At 41.7% G+C, this 19,401-nt stretch overlaps 1 protein-coding gene across 1 annotated transcript in view; it reads left to right on the forward strand.

Annotated features, from left to right (window-relative positions):
* LOC122923688 (zinc finger protein 260-like) overlaps nucleotides 1-7,749 on the forward strand; it is a 46,521-nt gene extending 38,772 nt beyond the window's left edge. Inside the window, exon 5 of the mRNA XM_044274540.1 lies at nucleotides 6,070-7,749. Within this exon, the coding sequence (XP_044130475.1) occupies nucleotides 6,070-7,270 (1,201 nt within the window). The 3' untranslated portion in view covers nucleotides 7,271-7,749. The remainder of the gene's footprint in view (nucleotides 1-6,069) is intronic.
* The last annotated feature ends 11,652 nt before the right edge of the window (nucleotides 7,750-19,401 follow it).

Here is a 19,401-nt window from a genome sequence, read left to right on the forward strand (position 1 = left end):
GAGCTGACAGAAGTGTCTGGTCTATTGACAGATCTACAGGAGGCCATGTATTCAGTCACTGTGTGCTTGTGTCTCCACAGATGGATCCAGGAGGAGAAATCCACCAGAGAGATGTCCCCGTCCTCTGTATTCCCAGGACTGTCCAGAGGAGAAGGTCCCAGAGAATCCTCAGGTAGATGGAGCTGAGCCCTATACACCTCTATATAGGGGGGTCCTGCTGTCATAGAGGGGTCATAGATTGTGGAGGTCTCTTATGTGGATCTGTTAGATTTCCCACCTGTCTGCTGTATTGTACTGAATTGTTACAGATGAGAAATCAGGGGGAAGATCTGACTGATATTAAAGTGGAGGATGAAGAAGAGAGGATGATGGGCGATCCCCCATGTAAGATTGAGGTGGAGGAGGACATTCCAGGAGATGTCACCACAGGTATGGAGTCATGAATGGAGAAAGTGGCTTCAGATTATGTCCTTGGTGCCTTCAGGGCAGGAGGAGAATCTGATCACCGGCTGCTGCACTTTGATTGGAGATGTCGCCATCACATCATGAAGGGTTCCCCTTATCCAGCTGACAGTGATCTCTAATCAGATTCTTCTCTGATCCCGGCTGTTCCGGCAGGACATGACGGTCAGTCACATCCACTCACCCACTGGGGATTATGGGGGCACAGCTTTTGGGTCCTGGAGCTTCTATAAGTGGTGGCGAACCTATGGCACGGGTGCCAGAGGCGGCACTCAGAGCCCTCTCTGTGGGCACCCTTACCATGGAAAAAGTCTATGGTGTACCAATATGCCTTAGACTTTTCCTGTAATTCATCACCGCAGGACGCAGTATGGACATAACAAGCAGCGCACTGAATGTAGGCAGGATATTATAGCTAAATGATAAAGTACATGGAGGATATACTATATTGGTATTCTGGTTAAATTGCCGTGTTGGCACTTTTACGATAAATAAGTGGGTTTTAGGTGGGGCACCTGGTCCGTAAAAGGTTCGCCATCACTGTCCTATAACATGTCATATAAATAAAACATTGTACAAATAATACTTAAAGAGGACCTTTCACCTGGATATCCTTAATCTATTTATTATCCTACCTTATAGTGCGGCCCTCACTGATGTCTTGGCATTTATTTTTTTTCTAAAGAAACCCCCCCCTATTCAACCGCTGTGGTCCCCGTATCTTTTGGCACCTCATATGCTAATGAGGCGACTCGGTTATACTAGGCGTGGACTTTCATTTGTCCTGGGTGCGGTTATCTTGCGCTCACAGCCAGGGAGAAGATAACCGCGCCCAGGAGAAATAAAAGTACACGCTTAGTATAACCGAGTCGCTTCATTAGCATATGAGGCGCCAAAAGATACGAGGACCACAGCAGACGAACGGGGGGTTCTTTTGCAAAAAATAAGTGCCAAGACATCATTGGGGGCCGCAAAATAAGTTAGGATAATTATATTAAGGATATCCAGGTGAAAGGTCCTCTTTAAAGGGGTTGTCCAGGCTTTTTAATATTGATGACCTATCCTCAGGATAGGTCATAAATATCAGATTGGCGGGGGTCTGACACCCAGCACCCCTGCCGATCAGCTGTACAAGGAGACGGCGCGTACTGTGTGCACGTGCCATCTCCCTTCTCTCTTCCTGCTCTGCTGCTGTATGTCTATGGGACTGCAGAGCTATCCTGACTCACCTGTTACCTTCATTCTCTGGGTCAGTACGATTACAGCTATACCACATTTGTATAGTTTTTCTTGTGTTTTGAAAATAAAAAATGTATTTTGTTTTTTGGAATTCACCAACTACTACCATAAATTTATTTTGAACTACTCGACTGTGGTCAAACCTCTGACGGACATCACCAAGAAAGGTTCGGATGTCTCAGTCTGATCTGATGCGGCATTAAAAGCCTTTTAAGCGGTGAAGGAATGTTTTGCTTCTGCTCCTATACTGGTGCAACCCAAGGTGTCACAACCATTTATTGTGGAAATTGACGCATCCGAGGTGGGGGTAGGAGCAGTTTTGTCGCAGGGTCCTTCACCTAGTAAATGGCGCCCATGTGCTTTCTTCTCTAAGAAACTCTCGGCCACAGAAAGGAATTTTGATGTGGGTAATAGAGAGTTGCTGGCCATTAAGTTGGCTTTTGAGGAATGGCGTCATTGGTTAGAAGGAGCTATTCATCCTATTACTGCGCTTACTGACCATAAAAATCTGTCTTATCTGGAGTTGGCTAAACGCCGGAACCCAAGGCAGGCCAGATGGTCGTTGTTTTTCAACAGACTTAATTTCATCGTCACCTATTGCCCTGGGGTTAAGAACGTCAAGGCTGATGCTTTGTAGCGTAGCTTTCCTGGGGGGAAGGGATGATTCGGAAGATCCTGGTCCGATATTGTCTGAAAGGGTAGTCATATCCACCCTATATCCCAACCTTGAGGCAGAGGTGTTGGAGGCCCAGGGAAATGCACTGGATTTTTGTCCTCCAGAGAAGTTGTTCCTTCTGAGTTACATCAAAAGGTGTTCGAGGAACATCACTGTGCGATTCTCACAGGACACCCTGGGAGCAGATCCGATGTTGATCTCATCTCTCGTAGATTCTGGTGGCCCGGGTTGTGTAAGAGTGTTGAGGACTATTTGTCTGCTTGTAGTACTTCTGGATCTTTACTTCCATTACCCATCCCGTCCAGACCTTGGACTTATTTGTCCATGGATTTTATCACAGATTTGCCTAATTAGTCAGGAAAAACTGATTTTGGTGGTTGTTGATCGCTTTAGTAAGATGTCGCACTTTATAGCATTATCAGGTCTACCTAATGCTAAAACTCTTGCACAAGTGTTTGTCGATTAACATCATGAAATTACATGGTATTCCTTCTGATGTGGTGTCTGATAGGGGGACTCAGTTTGTTTCCAAATTCTGGAAAGCGCTCTGTACTCATCTGGGGGTACAATTGTCTTTCTCTTCGGCCTTTCATCCTCAGTCCAATGGACAGACTGAACACACTAACCAGAATCTGGAGACTTAATTGAGATGTTTTATCTCGGAGAACAACCAGGAGGAGTGGTCTTCATTGTTGTCTTTAGCCGAATTTGCCATAAATAACCGTAGACAGTCCACTGATAAGTCACCGTTTTTTAGGGCATATGGGTTCCACCTGAAATTTGGCACATTTTCTGGTACGGAAACTTCTGGTATACTGGAAGAGGAATGTTTTTCCTCTTCGTTGTTATCTATTTGGTGGAAGATTCAAAATATTTTGTCATAGTGGACAGTAATCTAGAATTTCAAATAGCCAGAATAGTGGACTCCCGAATTCTCCGTAGATCCCTCCAGTATCTCGTCCACTGGAAAGGTTACGGACCAGAGGAGAGGATGTTGGTTCCAGCAGCCAATGTTAATGCTAAACGTCTTGTAAAAGCTTTTCACAGGGCTCATCCAGATAAAGTCGGTCCAGGGTGTCCGGAGGCAACCTTTAGAAAATGAGGGTGCTGTCACGGTCCCGCCCGTGACAGGGATAAGAAGATCTAAGAGACTGGCTGCACGTGATTGACAGTCTCTTTTAGTTTCAATTTTCTGTGTTGTTGCTGGGGATGACCACACCTCTTGTCTCAGGTGTAGCTTAAAGGGATTCTGTCAGCCTGATTTTTCGATACTGAGCTGATCAGATCAGTCTCCTTTATCTAAATAAAAATATACTAGTCTAACCCCCACCTGCCCTTTCATTTTTGATAAAAAATCACTTTTATTTATATGCTAATTCGCTTCATAACGTGCCCAAGGGGATGTCTCTCTGGCCGTTGGTGCCCAGCCGCGCCCCTTATCTTGGAGCTCAGCGCAGCTGCGCTGTTAATTATTCACTCCTCTCCTCTGCTTTATTTTTTTCGCGCAGTGTACCGTAATCTCGAACCTGTTGTCTCTCTGACACCAACGGCCAGAGGGACAGCCCCTTGGGCACATTATGAAAGTAATTGGCATATACATGAAAGTAATTTTTATAAAATAAGAAGGGGCAGGTGGGGGTAAGACTAGTATATTTTTATTTAGTGTAAGAAGGTATCGGTCATGTCAAACTAATTTAATCAGTTTCTATAAGGAGGTAAGTTCTAGACTTGACGTCACTGGATAGATCATCAACATCTGATCGGCGGGGGTCCGACACCCGGGACCCGTGCCGATCAGCTCCGCGCCGCGGCCTTCTTACTGTTTACCGCTGGCCCAGTAACGTCATGACTAGTATCAACTTGCCTGGGTGGGGCTAAGCTCCATTCAAGTGAACAGAGCTTAGCCCCGCCCAGGCAAGTTGATACTAGTCGTGACGTCACTGGGCCTGCGGTAAACAATGAGAAGGCCGCGGGGCTGCCTTCTCAAACAGCTCATCGGTTTAAACAAACTGCAGAACCTCTTTAATAGTATGGCGGTATAGCTCATCCGGGACGGCTCTTACCTGGTTTGGCCAGGCCTAAAAACCAGCCAGCACTGCCAGGTGAGGGGGATTACCTCAGTCTGACAGTGGAGCTCAGGAGGTGTGTGTGCTGGGATCTGAGGCTTGTGCTGCGCTGGAGGGCTGAGACCCATCTGAAAGGGAAACAGGCCCCCTAAAAGACTGCTATGGACTGATGGAGGCAGAACTGCCAACAAGGTGATTTTTTGCCCTCCCCAACTGAAAAGGGGAAACTAAGTGCAACACCCAAAACAACAGGGGGAGGGGGGGAGTAGAAGCTCCAGCACACACAAAGACTGGAGGACAACTGACTCCAGCCTGCCAGCCATAAATAACATCACCCCCCTCCCTAGCCTCCTCCAACATGCAATCCCATGTCAATAACATAACTCCCTCCCCAGCCTCCTCCAACATGAAATCCCATATAAATAATATCACCCCCTCCCCAGCCTCCTTCAACATGCAATCCCATGTAAATAACATCACTCCCTCCCCCAGCCACCATTAATATACAGTCCCATGTAAATAACATCACTCCCTCCAACAGCCGCCTTCAACATACAGTCCCATGTAAATAACATCACCCCTTCCCATAGCCGCCTTCAACATGCAGCCTCAAGTAAATAACATCACTCCTGAACATCTCATGATAACATCCCTCCCTTCAGCCCTAACATACAGTCCCAGTTAAATAACCAAAACTCCCAGCATTGCGCTGCCTCTCTCTTCACTTACCTCTCCTCATGTAGCAGACATCACCACAGCTTCTTCTCCAGGACTTTTCCTTCTAACTGCCGTCCTCTCCTGCACTAGTCACATGATGGTGACATCATCGCAGGTCCTACTCAACCCTTGCCTTCTGCACTGATCACATGACCTGTGATGTCATCACAGGTCCTTCAGATCTTGCAGTGCATTGCATTAGATTCAATTGTATTGCCTTCCTGACGACGGCAATACAGTTGTATCTGCCTGGCAGGCATTACATTCAGGGCCTGGGACAAAACATCCAGGGCCCAGGCCCTGAATGATTTAACCTAGCAACGCCCTTGTGACCAACCAAGTGTGGGGTAGTGAGTGAAAGAACTGGGTCCTCAGACATGCTGACATTTGTTGGCAGAAGGCAGATTGCCAGATAAATGTGTGTAATAAAAGTGGTGACTGAGTATAGATTCCTGGACGTTGTCAGAGTATTATATAGAAATCTTTGTACGGTTGGAATGATGTGCATTTTTTTAACCAAAAACAAGGAGAAGAATCAAAATGAATAACTTCCAAACTAATAGGAATGTGTATAGGTTTGTATTCTATGTAGTTTGGAAATAAATCACAAATTCCAATTTTTATCTTCACAGAAAATTCCAGTAAGAATTCTGAGGGAAACTTCATGTTATCACTAAATTATAAAGCAGAAGATGAAGATGTCATGCAGAACTCTTCAGGAGAAAAACTAGTTATACTTAATGTACATTCAGGACTTCACAGTGCAGATCTATCATATAATTCCCGTAATCAAGAGGAATCTTCTCCTGACCAATCACATATTGTTACCACAATTATAGGTCAGAAAGAGGCTAAAAGGTTCCTCTGTGGTAAAGAGTTCAGAAAAAGCTCAGGTCTTTCTACACACAGAAAAATTCACACAGGAGAGAAGCCATATTCATGTTCAGAATGTGGGAAATGTTTTATAGGTAAATCAAGTCTTCTTAAACATGAGCGAATTCACACTGGAGAGAAGCCATATTCATGTTCCGAATGTGGGAAAAGTTATGCAAATAAATCGCATCTTATTACACATGAGAGAATTCACACAGGAGAGAAACCATATTCATGTTCAGAATGTGGGAAATGTTTTACACAGAAATCACATCTTATTAAACATGAGAGACGTCACAAAGGAGAGAAGCCATATTCTTGTCCAGAGTGTGGGAAATGTTTTACAGATGAATCAAGTCTTGTTAGACATAAGAGAATTCACACAGGAGAAAAACCATATTCATGTTCAGAATGCGGGAAATGTTTTACAGATGAATCAAGTCTTATTAGACATGATAGAAGTCATACAGGAGAGAAGCCATATTCATGTTCACAATGTGAGAAAATTTTTACGCACAAATCAAGTCTTGTTACACATGAGAGAATTCACACAGGAGAGAAGCCGTATTCATGTTCACAATGTGGGAAATGTTTTATAGATGAATCAAATCTTTTTAGACATGAGAAAAGTCACAAAGTAGAGAAACAGTATTCCTGTTCAGAATGTGGTAAATCTTTTACACAGAAATCACATCTTATTAGACATGAGAGAATTCACACAGGTGAGAAACCATATTCATGTTCAGAATGTGGAAAATGTTTTGCAGATAAAAAAAATCTTGTTACACATGGCAGAAGTCACACAGGAGAGAAACCATATTCATGTTTAGAATGTGGGAAATGTTTTATAGGTGAATCAAATCTTGTTAGACATGAAAGAAGTCACACAGGAGAGAAACCGTATTCATGTTCAGAATGTCAGAAATCTTTCACACAGAAATCACATCTTATTAGACATGAGAGAATTCATACAGGAGAGAAACCATTTTCGTGTTCAGAATGTGGGAAATGTTTTGCAGACAAAACAAATCTTGTTATACATGGCAGAAGTCACACGGGAGAGAAACCATATTCATGTTCACAATGTGGGAAATGTTTTGCAGACAGATCAAATCTTGTTACGCATGAGAGAATTCACAAAGTAGAGAAACTATACAATGAATGTGGGAAATGCTTTAAAGATAAATCAACATTTGTTACACATAAGAGAAGTCACACAGAAAATAAATCGTTTTGACTTTTTATATGTGAAAAATGCTTTGTAGGTGCAATGTCCTTACTGCAAGTGTTAATGTCACTGTATTTTGTGCATTATATGTCCCGTAGGCTGTATATTGAGAGAGATAGGGGGACTTCCTAGCTACTGTTGCTAGGTAGGGCTGGCACTATCCCTTCCTTTCTAGGATGAACTGAAGTTCAACCTAGTGTGAGCTGCAGATAAAAAACAGCTAAGGAGCAGAACTGACAGGGAGAACCTCTCACCTTATGGATTAAAAAGCAGCACATTGACAATATATGTGCCAGTTATTAAAAAACTGCAGAAAGCTAATCAGCCATATAATGAGGATTGCAGATAATTTTTAGAGAAAGGTAATGCACTTCTATCAAGGTTACAGATTTCTCTGCATATTGGTGGGAACAATAAACTCCAGGCTCCCCGTTATAACAAAAGGACTGAAAGGGCCCTCTTTTCATAGGCTGTATTCCTTTGTGGATACTGGGAACATATATATATATATATATATATATATATATAGAGAGAGAGAGCAACCCTTTAAGCTAGGAAAGGAGAGATTGCACAGGAGAGATGGCAACTGTAAAGCCTGTATTTAACCTGTACTTTGCCTATGTAAACTATCTATTCAATTGCTTCAGTAAAGTACAATGGACTTCTTGCACCAAACCCAGCCTCATCATTGGCTCCACGCTTGGCTCCTGTCTTGCATTTTCCAGCACTTATCACCATCAAGGGCACCCCAAACCACCATCAGGCAGGAGAGCCAAAGAAGAAAAAAAGATGTGCCCTTCCTATCACTGCATGGCCCAAAGCAACCATTCTAACTACTTCTCCTATCCTCTCCCCTCTCCTGTGCTCCCTGCATAATCTGGCAGCATGAACAGGATATTGCCTCTGTGCCTACTTGTGAACTCTTATGAGTGCAGCTGCAATGAGACTTTATTGTGCTGTGCATCAGTAATTTTGCCAACCTTGCCGTCTGTCAGTAAATGGACATCTGTGCTAAACAAGTTGCCACTGACCAGTCCATAAGAGGTAAGACTGGAATTTTTGCTGCACCATCGCTGTTGGCAATGTTCCACTCTGAGCGGGAAAACTGATGGCCCGCCTACTCAAAGGAACCAAAGCTGCTGCCTATAGGATACAGGGGGAAGGAAAAAGGAGCCAGACCCTGCCAGAAGTGAGAGGGCACCGCCATTTTTAAAGCAAATGCAGAATCAGTGCTCTGCACACAGCATCAAAAAACAAAGTTGAAAGAGGTTCCAGATCCATAAAAGTGAGTCGGGAACAGCATCTAACATATCTGGGAGCATCACAGTGCAATATAGACTGGTCAGAATTGCTGCAAGCATTTTTCTTAAAGGGGTATACACAGACATAATGGCCATAACCCACAGAAATGCCAAGCTAAAGTGTGCAATTGCATAATTTGAAATCCTGTCCGTGCTCAGAGGAAAAGACTGTGGTACAGATATTCGAGAGACTGTATGCCACCTTTGAAAACTAAAACCACATCCAAGATAATGATGCGGTTCTTTGGTACGAAACAGCAGCCTGGTCAGTCCATCAGAGACTTTGCGTTATCTCTACAGGAGACTCTGGAGGCCGTTGTGCATATAGACCCCCTGAGAAGCAGAAAACATGGAAAAAACTGTGTGAGCAGTTTGTAGGAGGTGAAGGAACAGAAACTCTAAAGATTGGATAATACAATAAGTGTCAGTGGCTCACCTGCATGTGCTACCGTGGAGATGGTGCTCACTCCATTGGCAACACCTGAAGCCCGTAAAAGTGTATGAAACAGATTAAAGTGAAGATTGGAGGGCACTTAAAATATCAGGAGGTCAAATGGAGTTTTAGTAAATTATATAACCTTGTTTATTATAATAAAAGACTAGGACAATGTGGTTGTTATAAAACACTGGACTGTAGTCTCAATATAATTGTTATACTTGTTCCCTATTTCAGGGAAACCCTCCTGTGGATCCCTGTGTAGATGGTCCACGTGGATATCAGTGCTCTACCCCCTGTGTGGGGTAAGATCGTATTACTATTACTGTCTCCACCTAGAACATCACCCCAGTGATAATAACAGAAGATGATTATAATGTAATAACAATAAAACTAACAGTGGTATGCAATGTAACACAAATAAAAATTACATAAAAATTTTATTTTTGCAGAATAAAAAGCCGCAGCACAAAACAGATGTCTATTCAGGATTCCTCCAAATAATCGGATTGTTGTGCATTTTCGTAAGTGTACAATGTATCTGATGATACTATATTCAATATGGATGATCATTGCCTTTAACAGCATGTGATCAGCATGAACCTGGGAAAAAAAACAAGATGGGTTCATGGCAAGTTCAATGTGTTAAAAGTGAATATATAGAGAACATTATACTTTTAATTATTGTTTAGAGACATGGATTTATCTATAGGGAATGTACTGGTTTCTCTAAACATGTCTGTCTGAGGAACAATGGGTGTTTCATGGCTGAGCCATGATCTGATAAGAAGATATGTCCATAAAACACATCTGGTGTGGAATAGATATCTATTCATATGTTCACATATATATATATATATATATATATATATATATGTATATATATATTCCTGTGTGCGTTTATTTAGCGTTTGAACTTATTAATGATTCGTACATAATATGCAATATTGATATATTATAACCAAATATTGTTCATGTATATTTTATACCGTGTTGTGGATATATAATCTTAGGAGATGTAGAAGAGCATTTAAGTAGAATTTTCCTAATGGGATCCATTCAGAGGAGCTGATGTTATTTCAAACATCATTACTCAATAGCTGAGACAGTTAGGGTAGACAAACCAGGAGAAAAGTTTAAAGATTATTGTTCTCTTATCTGACCGTAAATAAGATGGTCTGTTAACTGTCAAGCTGGATCCGTGATGTCTGGGAAAGTGATTCTAAAGTGTCAAAGAAGAATCCCTACTAATTGATATGAGGTGGGAAAGGTTAAAGTTTAAGTTGTATAATGAAGCCATTTATGTGTGTTAATTCTTTAATGTCTGAAATTATTATGTGGTACAACAGTGCCATCTGGAGGTAGATGGATAAGAGTATGTCCTTTTCACCAGTATTTCAAGGGTTAAAATGACATCATTGTCTGCATACGAATACACCCACCTTGTAAGATTGGAAGTCCCTAATCTAGAAGGGGATGAGTTCTTAGATAACATGGGGTATAAAGTATGCATGTGATAGGTTAGGAACAACTACAACTACAAAAAAAAAACTACAACACAAGAAAAGAAAACTTACTACAAAGAGACATTGGCACAGAGAAAATTGTCCATAAGAAGGATTTACCACAAAGAAACTTGGATTCATTTTTGTCTACTGGAAAAGTTTTGAGAACTGATCACATCAGAAACTCTTTTCATCCTTGACCCGGTAACGTATATTGTACTTACTGATCTTGGTATTAATAAGATATTCCTCTCAGCATAAAGTCAAGAGTTCCCATACTGTGGGAACATATAGTGTTAGACACCTCCCTAATGCTAGTTGTCCTCTTAGCTAAGATGCATATTGCTAATGGGAGATTAGACATTATCTGAGTAGAGAAAAACCTTGGGAGATTATATTTCCATAGTCTGATTGCCGAGTGGGGGATAACATCATATATATTTTTTATTGGTCATAAGGAGACAGTGGATCAGTTATTCTTCCAGTATTAATCAGTGTTTATCCTTCAATTTTTTATAATATATATTTTATTGGCTTTCTGATAGTTTTGTGCTGGTGAGAAAGTAATACTGGGTTACACCACTATCCAGTGGTGGTTTGTTGGTTGTGCATCATTTTGTCTATCCATTTATCTTATGTCTGTTTTGTATTGGATTTTACTCATTTATAAATAAATTATTACATATATTTTTACATAAATATTTGTCCCTTGTTTCACTGATGGCACAAAACGAATTAAGATTCCTTATCAAAGAACTTAGAGGTGATTATGTCAGCCTAGAGGATCCGATAATTTTATATTTTATTTTTCTAGGATCCTCTCTTTTTTCTATGAAGATTAATTTTATATAGAAGATAATTCGACAGGATAGATGCCGGGTCCTGCTGAAATGTGATATAATAGTTCTCCAAAAAACAATAGAATTAAAATCCTCCTAGAATTCAGTACATTAGTCCCCTTCAGTAAGGATAACGATCGGTGGTCCTTAATTATTCACAGACCAATACCTCTTAGTTTGCTGCATTAACAGGGGTATAGATATAATGTCCGGACGCCGACCAGAGCGCATACTATTGAAACAACTGTGAGACATCTACAAGCCGGCACTATCCTACCAAGTCCATCGGAGGGTAACGTAGCCCTTGTAGCAAACATATAGATTAAGAGATCTATTGGTTCATGTGGCATTGTCTGCTGACTAATTACTATGTCTAAAACGGCATTCCTCATAATTTGACTGCGGCAATACACAGGGAGACCGCAAGAGAGGTCCGGACATTATATCGATACCCTTGTATAGATACCAGCATCCCTGGTATAGAATAAACCCGAGACCTTATAATATGTGAGAGATTGGGCATACACCCCTAAAACCTGATGTATCTGCACCTGTTTTACCCTCTACACCATAGGGGGAACTTTTATAGAAACTTTTTATGATCTGGTCTTAGACGATTTTAGATCAGTTGACAAATTACAAATTGAGAAACACAATCTCAGTACCAAAGAGAAACTTCAGCTTCAGGATAATCCGGATTTAATAATCCGCAATGCGGATAAAGGAGGTGGCATTGTCCTCCAAGATCGGAATGACTATATCAAGGAGGTGAATCGGATTTTGTCCGATACAGAATATTATCAACAGTTGACCGAAAATCCTCTCATGGAACACCAACAGTCATTCAAAGCTCTTATCAACTCAGCATCTCACATTCTGAGTAAAAAGGAATATAATTATATCCATGTCACAAACCCAGTTATTGCCACCTTTTACCATTTACCAAAAATCCATAAAAGTATCTAGAATCAAAATATTGGAGACGAAATATAATTTTTTACCGTCGTTATATCGACGATTTGATTTTAATTTGGGAAGGTGACCTTTTAACTATAAATGATTTTATTAAGGATCTCAATTCCACCGATTGGGGGCTCACTTTCTCAGGCATAAGTGACAAATCCAAAGCTGAATACCTCGACCTGGAATTACATACAAATGATGGATCTATTAACACACGAACATTTTTTAAAGAAGTGGACTGCAACAATTACTTGGACTATTCAAGTGAGCATTTCAAGAAGTGGAAGAAAAACGTTCCGTATAGTCAATTTAAGCGAATTAGGCGTAACTGCTCCAGGAACTAAGATTTCGTTACACAAAGTAATGTAATTCGGTCTAGATTCCTACAATAGGGCTATCCGACAGATGTTATAGATACAGCTTTTAATAAGGCAAAAGCACTGACACAACTTGAATGTTTGGTAGGAAGCAAGAAACAAAATGATACCAAATACCACAATACGAATTTTTTAACCACCTTTAACAGCAACCATATAGCTATCCGTAAAATTCTGTCTAGGCATTGGTATATATTAAAAAAAAATCCCTTCCTGAACTCTGAGATAACAAAATAACCGTCTCTAGTATTCAGACGAGCAAAAACATTAAAAAATATGCTAGCCCCAAGCAAACTGAAGAACAAACGTGAAGAATTAGCCAGCCAAGTTGGCATCAAGACTCCGGGGAGCTATAGATGTAACCAACCAAGATGTCTCTGCTGCAGATCCCTAAATTTTACCACTTCTTTTTTGGGCCGAAATGAGGATTTTTTTTAAATCAAGGACGAACTAAATTGTGGATCATCCAACATTATCTACCTTATCACATGCCCTTGCAATCTCCGTTATGTAGGGCGCACCATACAGACCTTGCGCAATCGACTCAATAAGCACAGATCCAATGTGAAGAAAAAATTCCTCCAGCATAGCATCTCCAGACATGCTACTGTCCATCACCAAGGCTCTTTTTTGGGATTCACGGTGACCCCGATCGAGCAAGTCGACTCAAACGGATACAATATCATCCAAACTTTAAGGAAACGCGAGATGTTCTGGATTTATAAATTAAACTGCCTCAATCCATATGGCCTGAATGAGGCTTTCGAAATCAACTTATGAAACCCACGATTTCCCCCCCCCCCCCCGTTTATACCATTACCCTAGCCCCAATAACCTTTTCCGTGTTCAACTTTTGTCGTGTCCTTTTCCCCCTCCTATACCATCTGTGCACAATCATTTTCCGCCAACCCCCCCCTTCATCCCTTGTCATCAAATAAACCAGACATTATAGTGATGTAGCAATCACATTTAATATATTTTCCTTGTATCCCGTTCCTTTCGCCACCCTATGAAATGAATAGATGTGTCACACACATTAAATATATATATTTATTCTAATTTATTTATTTTTTCTAATTCAGCTTATTTCCAAATTATCATATGTTAGATTACTAGCTGTCTAAATTGGACATTTTTACCCTCTGACCCTTTGATTATTTCCTTAATATAGCTCTATATAAGTCTCAGTGGTTTTAAATGCTATTGATCCATTTATCTATTTATCTAATATTTATCATTTTTAGTCCAAAATCCGGTCCCTTTAAAAGGTCTCATTGCTTTCAGCATCTGCAGCACGAATGTACCGCTCTGTAGCCAGCCCGGTCTGACACTCCCCCTCTCTGATGTAGTAGCAGCGTCTGGTTGCCAAGAGACGGAGTGTGACGTCTCTTACCATGTGACCGGCGGCTGCCTCATGTGACCGCCCATCGCTTCCAGCGGCCGCTTTCTCCAGACGTCCGCGATCCTCCCCTGACGGCGGTCACATGGTACAGTCATGTGATCGCATCACATGACACCATAAGGTCCTGCACCACCCGAAACCCCATACTCAATTGTAATTATATCCCAACAGAAAGTAGAAATCGCATTACTAGAAAAGATCTCCCTTTGAATAGGGACATCAAGCTCATATATTAAAAATAGGTTTGTTAGGTAGTAAAGTGTTTTTACCCTTCTGTTCACATAGCTCTGAGAGCTCATCCAGTACCACCCACTGACCCGCCTCTACCCCGCCCCTTGTGTGTTTTTGGCGGTTTTTTATACTGTATTTAAATGTATGCATTTTTACCTGTATGTATGCAAGATAATTGTACCTGAAGAAGGGGTTAAACCCCGAAACGCGTTGTACCACTTGCCCAAATAAACAAGAGCCTTTATTACTCCAACTACTGGGTGGTTTTGCGCCGTGGGATACCCTTTCTTTTATTTGAACTACTGGCTTTCTGCGGGATTCCAGGCATCCCTGAACAGAAGTATCCATCCTGGGCTGCACACCATCCGTTGTGAGGAGTTCATGGCAATTCGATACATGTCCACATTAGAGTTGTGCCTAAACTAGCACAACTCTATCATGTGAGCCTCCCCAGTGGAGATACCTATTTTATTCATCTTTAACGTTAATACCCTATGGTGCGCCATTCTTTTTTGTTCTATAGTGGAACGACGCCTGTTTCTGACACTGTTTTTATACTATGTCATGCTACATCCTATCCACACATAGAGGGATATTATTGATGGACTTTGTACAAATTACAATAGATTATTTTACCAAACTACCACACAATCAGACTAAGTGACAATAGACATACATTTATAGTGGCAGCAACTACCAAAAGGCCTCAAACCTAAAGTGTCCCTAGCTATTTCCAGTCCTGGGGGCCTTGGTGATCAACACGTGATTTTCCATATCTGTGGATTAATGTGTATTGTTTAGAAGGATTTTTCTTACTAATATTTTTCCTGTTCCTCTTTGCATTTTGGATAGCCTATGAAATCTGCAAAGATCAGAAAAAGTATACCCAGTAGGAAGGTGGGTTTGAGGAAAATTCACTGTAAGATGACAAAGTAGGCAATACTAAGGCCCTGATTTATCAAGATCATCATCTGTTGCACTGGTTGTAATAGGGCTTCCTCTGGCTGTCCATGTGCCAGTATGAAATCTTCAGAAACTTGAAACTGCCACAGATTTCATTCATTATCTTCCCTGACACCCCTCCATTAACCTGTTTTGTAATATCAGCAACAGAGACATAAAATACTAATTGCGACTATAAAAGTCATAAATCCGGTTAACCATCTGGACCACCAGATGAATTTCGAATGGTCTATGACCTAAGGGAAGTGAACAAGCAAATGTTTGTGTATATTCCTATAGTCCTTAATCTTCACAGGTTGTTGAACCAAATTCCCCAAGTAATAGACATAGCTAATGCATTCTTCCCAGTTCCACTGTAGGAATCCCGTAGACAGTGGCTAGCATTTACACGTGGGGAAAATAATACTGCTGTAGTATGTTACGACAGGGCAGAGCTACTTCACCCTCCCCAATTTTAGAAGCCCTAAATCAGATACTGATGGGGTGAAAATACACAATTTTCTCCAGAATGTAGATGACCTCATGATCTGTGCAGAAAGCAGACAGGAATACATTGAAGAGCCCATATCTCTACTTTGCTTTTTAGCTAAAGCAGGAAGTAAGGCAAGGCAACCCGATTGGCTCCTAGATCTTGTCCAACACACAATCATCATCACCACTTTTATTATACTGTGATATGTCATCATGGGCTCCTTGGCCCCCTCATGATTCCCTTCTGTGTATTTGTCCAAAGTGCCACTTTCACCATGGCTGCCCATACCACCTCCAATGTGGCTACAACTTCTACCATAACTAACACAGCTATGCACAGGGTCTCCTGCCTTCCACGGAACCTCCTCATGGCAGTCCAAATGCTGACGCTTCTCACATAAGTCATCAACAGGGAGATGGTCTTGAATATCTACCATAGCACATGGAATTTTGTTGCTTTTCTTAGGAAAAAAGAAAGTGGGCAGTGCTTGTTTACCTAGCTTTGGATCTTTGAGGAGTTTCTCCTTTTCATGTGTTTTATTTATATAATTAGGTCCTTTTGTGGTGCTGTGCTTTAACCTTTTTCCTATTCCATTACAGAGCTCTGTGTCGGGTATGTGCTGGCTTGGTGCTCATGTCAGCCCTGCTTGGTGTATGCAGTGTGGCGTCACTTACGCCTCAACGTTTCTGGGGTTCATAAGACTCCATACACTTGCGGCTATACCTAACTCCTGCAAGACAAGAAAAGTTGACAATTGCAATAAAGTTCAATTTTTTCATCAGTACTTGATAAGGATCTTTATGAGGTTTCTGGGTCTTATGTCGGTACCTTGGGCCCTATGGCATCTTCGACCCTCTACGCAGAAGGTCCTTCGCAAATAGAAACACAACCCCAGGGGGTTAGATAAGTGATCCCTGTCTTTATTAGCCTGTCAGTCCAATAAATGATGATGGAGGCAGCATGTCCGGTACAAAAAAATCCCTTTATTGGGAGCCGCTTAAGTAAACAAACATGCAAAAGGTTGTTACGTTTCGGCTAACACATAGCCTTTATCAAACACCAATTTTAATACAAAAGATCCTGTTTAAAAACCATCGGCCACTCCCACATTCGCGGCCGTGGCCAATTACCTATTCATTTGGCAGCTCATTATATCCCAGGTGTTTATATATGTGCGCATTTGCGATATCCTAGTATTATCCCATATAAAACATAAGATCCGGCCACATACATACCTTCATGATGCACGCTTCCAGCGCATCCCTCGGCAGCCAGCACGCATGTCCGGGAAGGAGGGGTCATAAGCTCACGTGTCCGTCGCTAGTCACATGATCACAAGCTAACACGCCCATGTGATCACTGTGACGTGACAAGCCTGTGGCAAAACACTTCTTGGAACGTGGACACTCGGTCAACCAGCTTAGGTTCGAATCATAGATTCAGTTGGCAAAATGAGACGTGGGGTAGGCAAGGATCGGATCCTATGCAAAAAGGAGCTGAAGTGGATCTTTGAAATGAGGGCACTCCAGCCCTTTGGGATGAATCTGTATTTCCATGTGGGTAATGTGTAGGTGACCCTAGTGACATGTGGAGGAATCTGTATTCTGTATAGTGTTTTTAATTGATGATAGTTTTTTTACCAATTCTATAGGCACTGATGTTCACTGGTTTTTATTCCGGCCAATACTGCTTCATGATCCATGGGATTGAGGAATTGGCCCCCTCTGCTATGATCGCTGGCCTGTTTATATGGGATATGTGTACAGACGGCATAGATGAGGGCGGACGGCCTTCTGCGCGTCCCTGGCAACAAAGCGCTGACTGGGTGGAGATTGGGAGGAGCTCCGACGTCACGGTGATCACATGGGCGTGTTAGCTTGTGATCATGTGACTAGCGACGGACACGTGAGCTTATGGCCCCTCCTTCCCGGACATACGCGCTGGGTGCCGAGGGACGCGCTGGAAGCGTGCATCATGAAGGTATGTATGTGGCCGGATCTTATGTTTTATATGGGCTAATACTATGATATCACAAATGCACACTTATATATACACACCTGGGATATGAGCTGCCAAATGAATAGGTAATTGGCCACGGCCGTGAATGTGGGAGTGGCTGATGGTTTTTAAACAGGATCTTTTGTATTACACTTGGTGTTTGATAAAGGCTATGTGTTAGCCGAAACATAACAACCTTTTGCATGTTTGTTCACTTAAGCGGCTCCCAATAAAGGGATTTTTTTGTACCGGACATGCTGCCTCCATCATCATTTATTGGACTGTACATTCAGGAGCCTTGATGGATCTAGGACTCCAGGCAGGCTGTTGCATTCCGGATGACCACAAGTTCTGGTGAGTGCGACTCCACAACACTTTCTTTGCTTTATTAGCCTGTCAATCACTCAGATGGTAGCTCTGGCTGGAAGACATGAAGTCTTAGAACCAACCAGTGGACCTTATTGAGCATTGATGCCTCCCAACTGTAAGAGGCACTTGGAATTCACTGGAAGAGCAAACTTCTTCCAATCAGATGTTTGAGCAGATATTAAAGTTCCTGTTTCTGAAACTTACCTTTTTGCTCGCCATTATCTCAACTAAGAGTGTACACAAACTGCAAGATTCTGTGCCGCTCTGTACAACTGCTACCTGCCGGATAGGGTACTGCCGTGATTCCTTTCAGGTTTCTCCCCTAAAGTTCCATTCTTTACCACCCTAATACGATTATTTCCCTTCCGGTTTTGTGTCTGAACTGTTCTAGACATTGCTAGATATATTACAATTTATTTGGCTAGAACTCAGGATTTTAAGAAGGATTAGAACATCCTAGTCCCTTTTTCAGGCTGCAGGAAAAGGTTTTAAGGCCTTTAGCAAATGGATTAAAGAGTCAATTTCCATTTCCTTTGGAGGGTTAGAACTTCCTAGCTTTGTTGAAGGCTCACGCACACAAACGTATTTTGTTTCCATGTCTGTTCCATGTCAAAAAATGTGGACAGCACACCGCATGCTATCCGCATCTGTATGTCCGCTCCATAGCCCCGCCAAAAAAATAGAGCATGTCCAATTTTTGGCCGTTTTGCAGACAAGGATAGGCATTGTGACAATGGATCTGCAAAAAAACGGATACAACACGGACGTCAGGGATGTAAGGGAAGTGTGGATTTCTAATGTTAATCTTGTTTCCCCTTAGTCCTAACAGCCGCACAAGTGTCCCTCCCTAAGTCAGTTCACTTTATAATAACACAAGGGGGTGGAGTTAATTAGAATATTTTAGTACTTTATTATTCACTAAATTATCTATTTCTAATCAAAACATTACAAATATCTCACCCACTAATCTTTTTGTAGCGAGGCCATTCAGAAGAGAGATGAAAGAGAGAGAGAGAAAAAAAGGGAGACAGAAGATACTTATATCCAGCTACCCCATATCTTTATCGATTGATGTGACAGATTCTTGCTATGATTATACATTTTCTCATGGCTTTTAACTTTACTCACCAAGGACTCCCATTCACCAATAATGGGCACTTTGTTAGAGCACCAAAATCTGGAGACAGTGATTCTGGCAAGTAGAATATGTGATATCAGGGTGCACTTTGAACCCAATTACGACAAATTACCAAGCTCACTATGCATCGCAATATCAAATGAAGC

This window comes from Bufo gargarizans, unplaced genomic scaffold (genome assembly GCF_014858855.1).
Source record: "Bufo gargarizans isolate SCDJY-AF-19 unplaced genomic scaffold, ASM1485885v1 original_scaffold_1806_pilon, whole genome shotgun sequence".
NCBI classification, from domain to species: Eukaryota; Metazoa; Chordata; class Amphibia; order Anura; family Bufonidae; genus Bufo; species Bufo gargarizans.